This window comes from Opisthorchis viverrini (assembly GCF_000715545.1).
Source record: "Opisthorchis viverrini unplaced genomic scaffold opera_v5_229, whole genome shotgun sequence".
Lineage (NCBI taxonomy): Eukaryota > Metazoa > Platyhelminthes > Trematoda > Opisthorchiida > Opisthorchiidae > Opisthorchis > Opisthorchis viverrini.
The window spans coordinates 157083-164345 of NW_008751888.1; the positions used below are offsets into that span (position 1 = coordinate 157083).

Consider the following 7263-nt stretch of genomic DNA (forward strand, 5'->3'; position numbering starts at 1 on the left):
TGCCAGCAGGATAAATCGGAAAATTTCTTCTGTCTACTTTGAATTTCTAAAGTGTACTCTTCATGGTGTCAGCGAAGCATTCTGTCTCTCTGTTCGACTGTGAGTAAAACGGCAGCGAACGTACATGAGTTACACCATACCCCCGACAAAACTCTGCGGAGGTGAATGATGTGAACTGACTGCCTTTGTCCTCTAGCTTCCTAAAGCCGCCGATAGACGTCGGAACTCTTGGATTTTAATGGCAGTGGGACGATTTCTGACTACGTGCTATAGACGTCGACTAAAACCCAAAAATGTTGACCACCAACTGCACCTGCGTAGTCGATATATTGACGGGACCAGGTTTCCGTCGGTTGTGTCCACGACCGCAGGCGATTTAGGTGCTTCACCACACTGCATGCAAGTTAGAGACATCCTATCCACATTGTTGGAAGATGGGGCTGAAGTCCCCAGTCAGCGCTTGTCTCATCTGTTTGCTTGTATTTGGGAAAAGGAGTCTGTCCCAGACAACTGGAGAGAGTCGGTGATAATGCCAATTTTGAAAAAAAAACGGCTCGTGGTGAGCGGTATCCACAATTAGAAAGAAAGCGAGGTTTCAGTTGTGCGACGTGTACTTCCACTGAAGTATGTGTCCAGCACCAGAAGCTGTTTTGATTGGAATATGCGTTGCGTATGCCGAAGAGAGTGCTGTTTTGTCTATAGGTGTAGGCACCTCGGAGTGATTATAGTAAAGTGGAACTAAGTCCCTTCGGCATCCACCTTTATTCTTTCCTTTACAATGAGGCTTTCAAACAATGGTTGTATGGCTGTGAAGCATCAGTGTGGGCGCTGGTGCTTATGATGGTCATGAATTGAATGTGGGCACCTGGGACATTCTTGACAGTCTAGTCCTAGTCCTCTTTCTGTTATAAGGCATTTTTCAAATAAATTGACATGGTTGTATAACAGTGAAGCAGCAGTGTTCTCTGGTGCTTCTGGCAATGTGATGGGTATCCCACCATCTTCTGACGATGATGATGATTGATACAGCTGGACAATTATTATTATTAATGTGATGAGACCTGGGGGTTAAGTCATACTGTCTTCTGCAATACGGGTGTAAAGGCAGTAAGATGTTTCCCCCGATCGTCCAGGATGTCCATATTCATGGAAGCGTCGAAGACGAGCGGGTTAGAAAACGCCGCACACTGCAATCGCTCAATGGTAGACCGTGACCGCTGGTGCATTATTGAATACTGTCGAGACGCTTGAAACCACAGGGTCCGGTGCTGCTCAGAAGTCACCTGCTATGCGCTGCCGCATTAGGTGCTAGACAGTAATGTCTTATCGCCTGTGCCTTAGGGTTAGGCCAGCCCGAGGTGTGGCACCTCAGCCAACTCTCTTTTCTTTGCCTAGACAACCTGGAAATGTTTGTCCGCATAGTTCTTTGTCCATAGATATTTCAGTGTGGTGTTTCATCTCAGAAAGTCAAGAATGAATTGAGCTGTTTCATACTTTAACTGTCCGTCTGTCCGGTTATTTAGAAGTGATATATTGTAGAATACATGGCGTGCAAGTTGCACGCTGAACGCTTTTCGCTGGGTTGGATTCTAGTGAATAGTCGTTTAATCATCGAACCCTTTTCAAAGGATGGGGAGAATCCCTGTTGGCCCATCTGATAAAAGTGATTAGTGCAGTATGCATCGATCACGTTTCCATTCTCCGTCAGATACTAGAACAGCGACACTTCCAGCAACCTTCAGTGATGTTTGACTCTGGACCGTCAGATACTATGACGGTGTCTGTGGAGGAAATTCTCGACCCTCAAAGGTGCTGTACTCCAACTGCCGTGGATGTGTGAAGGTCCGCAGGAAGCTTTAGTCTGACTTCACTACATCGAGTGGGTACACCGAAAGGGTACTACGGACAACCAGTTGTCACCAACAGTACTTTGGGTATCACTTTTACCACTTGTCTTTTTTAAATCTGTTTGCAAGGACCTTGCTATTTTGACAATAGCTGCGTGGAACCCGGCCTGCACCTTAAGTATGGATAAAATGAGTAAACCAGTATTGTCCAGTGTCTAGTTCTGAAGATGGAACTACCTGGGAGAACCGACTACACAGGCTCAAAGTACTCAAGTATTCTTACCAAGGGGGTAAAATGTAGGGCCTCAAGCGTTAGGTGACGGTGCACGGGCCTCTTTGGATTGACGGGGAATTTGTGCAGTGTCAAAGGATAGTTTCTAGTCATGATGAGACGAATTTTTGCATTGTACTTTGACACTGATCCGTTGATGTTCGGGATGTCGTACCCCTGTTCGTTTGTGATAGAAGTTGCAACAAAGTTACCATTTTTTGGAAAATAATAAGACAATCGTTCAGCTATAAAACCCTATCGGTGCCTAGCTGCCATGCCGCCTGAAGGAAGCACGAAGCCTGCGATACCACGGACCTTCCGGTCAGTAAATTCGCGTTATAGCCACTGAGCTATGTCGTCCCCATTTCTTGGGAAGAGCGCTCAGGTTCAGACATTCAAGGAGATGGTTCGAACCCGACCCCGGCATCCTGGTAGGTCAAGTCTGCCTTACAGAAACGCAACTTTCGTGATCCTTTTGGGTGGCATGGCAGCTCAGCATAGAGCCTAACAGCTGACTAATTTCATTGTCCACTGTACAATGTTTATAGTATTGACCGTATCAAATAGGACAGTTGATATAAAATACAGAAGTGCACAGCGGACTTAGGATTAATTTGCACATTTGATTGAAGATTCATCAGGTGGTCACTATAATCTAAGGTTTTGACAGACTCCTTAAACAAATACTCCCATCGGTTTTGGCTAAGTCTCTCGAGTAGTCTATATTGGCTGGTTTCCATGACTTTCCTGTCAATGCAAAAGCACGAAAATTCCCAGTTTCTGAACTTTTGTGCTAGGCACAAAGGGCGTTAAGCGTGACTTTTGTTCTTATGGGCCAGATCATCTTTCTGTACAAGCCACTGATCCCCACAATGATTTCGATAATTGCTATAGCTGTCCTGCCTTGTTCTCTGAATTTATTCGGCTAATATATGGGGATCCAGTGAATTCCAGCCGCTTTGAGTCTTACACCCGTGAGATGAGCTCTTCAGCTGCACGTTTAGCAGAGAGCACGAATTTACTGACTGGAAGCTCCATGGTTCGAATCCGACCTCTACCTCTCAATTTCCCCTGTCTAGGCTTGGGCAACCTGGCAGTTTCCCAGCCCTCATGCTTCCTTCTGTGTGACGTGGGAGTTAGGCACCGAAAAGGCAGTGAACGATTTTTTTTATAGCACAACTGGTCCTGCGACTTTCTGGTTATCATTTGCAGACTTTTGGCTGCAAAACTCCTCGTGTACCGTTTGCTGTGATACATTCTGTCTTTCCTACTTCCAACCTATAGTCCGCATCTCCCCGTCCTTACACTGACTCATCTGGCGTTAATCCAACCGGCCATGGTTCAGCTGTTGCAAGTGAGCGCGACAGAGAAAAGCATGATCGCGAATTTCGTCTGTTGAGCAGTAATGTCCCATCTGCTTACGACATCCAACCAGATGCGAACCCCGGTGCACCGATAACTGGAGGCGGCTCTGGTATGCCTTTACTCGATGTCAGTCACAAACGTCTGGACCTAGATTTCATGAAGCTGCGAACATGTGGCACCAGCTACCGCGCTCTTCCATCTAATTTCCCTCAAAGTAAATGTTCAGGACGACTGAAATGTCCGATTGCCAGAGAGGTGAGTGGAAGGTTTGCTCATTCATACGGAATTCGTAGAAGTCAGTGTTAACGGAAGACGTTTGAGGATATCGTAAACGGGGGGTTCAGTTTAGCCTCATTAACACCAGAGTAACTCCCAACTAAGTGTATCTCAGTGTTTTGAGTGAAAGCAAACTTGAAATAATAACTCGATTCTTTTAACCCGAATAGTCTCTACCGATTCAAGTCAAGAATAGCCCTGTACAGTTCGAGGGGTAATTTTGGGCACATACCTGCTGAGTGGTACCAATGTGGTCCAGAGGGAGTAGCTTAAATGGAAAATGTGGCATCACGCGATGGGTCCGGATCGACACGGCCATGTAGGGAATCACAGAATTCCAGTGGTTCTTGTAGATATGAGTTTATATTTGAACCCTCGTGCAAGATGGCTTGAAATCAAATGAGATGCAGGGGATGTTGGCCTTCAGATAGGGTTACCTGGGTACGGTTGTTACAACGTCAAAGTGCTTTCTGACCGTAAACTTTCAGAGATTCCATTGTACTTACAGAAGTGTTTCGGGCCAGGGAATGTAGCGGGATAACAGTAACTTCATGGGTGAATCCACTCAAGTATGTAACGGATGGCGCTCAGTCTTAGCGTACACAAGAGTGTGCTTTCTTTGGTAAAAACAGTTTGAAGATGAGGTGATTAACTGGACTTTCAAGCTTAGGTTACCTGGTGGCGTTTCACCTTAATGGTTATAAGCGGTGACAAGTTGTCAGCTTTGTCACTTTGCCTACTTCAACAGTTAGGGGACTGTTCTCAGGACTGTGTAAAGCGTTCACTCAATCCAGTGTGCGGCCTCACGTGAACGGCAATAGTCACTAAATTACGATAGGAGGAATCAACAACAGATTGGTCGTGGCTTTAAAGTACACAAATAGAGTGGGGGATCCGTAGCGCTATGTAGAAGCCTATTTGAGCTGGTAGTTGTGAGGATTTTCTGTTGGCAAATTGGTTATGTACAGGCTCGCTGCAACATTGCTCGATGGTACTATTAGTGAGAAGTTGTAACAGACGATCAAGATTGATATTGCTGAGGGTCTCCATGCAATTTGGAAACATAAATGCGTGATCTTGGTTTCTGTTAGACACTACAGGATCGGAATGCAGTTTTTGATAAACTTGCGAGTGTACATTTGCAGCCGGCTGGCTAGGGTTTGTTTTCGATAAAATCATAGTTTCAAACAGTCTTAAAGCTGTATGTTTGCAGATTATCTCTTAATATCGAGGTATCCTTCCGTTAGTGAAGCCCCTATTTCAATAGAACGGTGACAGGTTTAGTGAGGGTGTCCACACAACATTTTAGGCATAGGGGTGATTCAAGGACACTTCCAGCAAGTGTACATCAATCTTGAATTCTTTCGTGGAGGAGACCACCGCACAGGAGTCACCCCTTTGAAGTTGTCTCCCAGAGTTGGGGGTACTTGTGCCCAATTTTCTAAAATGGTCTTCCGTAAGCCAATTCAACTGCCTAATAGCCCATACGTGTCACTTTCAGGTACTGAATGACTCCTATATCAGTTTTTCCTCACTCACGTCCGAAGACTCGCAGTTTGTTTCTTCGAAGAAGAACCAATATGAAGAGCACATGTATCGTGTTGAGGACGAACGCTATGAAGTTGACATGGTTACTGAGTTGAACCGAGCAGCTATGCAGAACCTAGTTGTAGTGAAACGGCGAATGGACCGGATGGGCCAGGACGAGCTCAACCGGTTTACTCTCGACGACAACCTCAGCGGCACGTCGGCCATTCTTATGCGAAAGGCGATTCACAGGCAAGTTTCGCCAGTTGTCGTGACCAGTACTCGTTTTCATATACCTTCACGCTTGCAGCAAATTTTTTCCTTACGGCTACCTGTGTGGTTTTCCATCAGCGACATTCCAAACATCAGTGAAAAACCGTGGTCCTCAGCTCCTTAGCTTTGTGCCTCTCTCTTTGACTATCATCCCACTTTACTTTATGAGCTCCGAACTATGCTTGCCTATGATCAAAGTCATCTCACCTTCCGAATTATTACCTCAAATCATCCGTTCCAATACTGGAGTAATTTGCTGTACGTTTTGTTTCACAGTTAGTAAAACAAATCTAGTGTACTTCAGACAGTGAGACGTACTCAGTCGATGTTACATAAGCCTATACCTTCAAATCCGACGCCCTTTGATTGTCTGAAGTTCTCCCCTGGTGACCCCTCGGGTTTAGAACCAGAGATAACCAACACTTGCCTTCGAGAGCCAGGATATGTAGTATCTAGCATCTAGTTTGCGGTTCAACATTTTGAGTCTCCTGCTAAGTGGTATCCTTGCTTGACCCACCACAACGCGTACTAGTGTTTATTCTTTGTATGAGCGACTGGTGTGGTACGTAGGACGATCTCTGATGGGAAGCTACACATCCTCTCTATATATGCTTCCACAAGCGCTGGTTTATCCAACGTACGCCCGCTCTAAGAGTCGGAGTTTAGGCTAAAAAGCTTCAATCAGTGGTATTGTTTATGATTGCTCTGTTCCATGGAGGTCGCCGTTTTCGCTAACCTGTCACCCATCGAGGTTTCGTGATTTCTATGTGACAGCCTTGTGTGATTTGAAAATTCCCCAGTCCTACAGCCCCTTTGTGACCGCGGCCACTATGAACTTTTTATTCTTGCAGGTGTATTAGAAACACCGAAACATCTGGATCACCCCCTACTGAGTATCGCTTTCAGGATCTCATGGTGAATGATCTCTTGATCCCCAACTTGATCCTTCACAAAGTAGTCCGTCACAACAACCTGACTGCGTCTTTCAGACACGGTCACTCTCGTAGGATATTCTAGTCACTTTCCTCCCCAGGTGTGAATTTAATGAATCTGAATTTTCAGCTAGTTGTGTACGGATCGCAAGTTTTCGTTGTTCACTAGCGCATTCATTTCAATCGTTCTTGGGTCATGCTCAGTGCGCTGGTCGGAACGTGGTCTGTCTACATGTTTGTAGAAGCTTTCGTTGTAATGCATCTGCTTAGTTTAGCGTTCCTGTGCGCTCAGGTGCATTCTCTATCCGCCGTCGAGAAAGAGGATTCAAATGCTGTCCTTCAATTGACTGGAACGAACGGTAGTCCTCTCAGTGTCGGTGACATTTTTGTCAACTGGCGAGGGATGTGGAACAACGATCCCGAACCTGTGGTATCACTGGCATCATTATCATCATCGACAGCATGACATCAGTGTCCAACACCGATGCTTCACTGCCGTACAACCATGACTTATTTGAAAGCCTTATTGTGAAGAAAAGAATAAAGGTGGATGGGGGAGGGACTTAGTGCTAGCTTAACACAATCATTCCGAGGTGCCTACACCTCCAGACATTCATTCAGACAATCTGGATAGAAACTGACAACAAGAACGCCATTGACATCGGTTGGCAGCCATATCTTGTAGTGTCTCCAACCAAACACAGTGAGGATTACGCCGTCCTCATCCTGGAAGGCGAGTAGCACCGACAGCACCCAAGCGTTTCGTGATCTC

At 45.7% G+C, this 7263-nt stretch overlaps 2 protein-coding genes across 2 annotated transcripts in view; one reads left to right on the plus strand and one right to left on the minus strand.

Annotated features, from left to right (window-relative positions):
• Positions 1-7263, plus strand: part of T265_08686 (hypothetical protein) — a gene marked incomplete at both ends in the record, with an annotated part of 41966 nt that overhangs the window by 18048 nt on the left and 16655 nt on the right. Inside the window, 2 exons of the mRNA XM_009174560.1 lie at positions 3403-3738; positions 5261-5667. Of these exons, the coding sequence (XP_009172824.1) occupies positions 3403-3738; positions 5261-5667 (743 nt within the window). The remainder of the gene's footprint in view (positions 1-3402; positions 3739-5260; positions 5668-7263) is intronic.
• The window catches only part of T265_08685 (hypothetical protein), a gene marked incomplete at both ends in the record, with an annotated part of 13899 nt that overhangs the window by 1455 nt on the left and 5181 nt on the right, over positions 1-7263 (minus strand). The gene's annotated exons all lie outside the window — the stretch shown is intronic.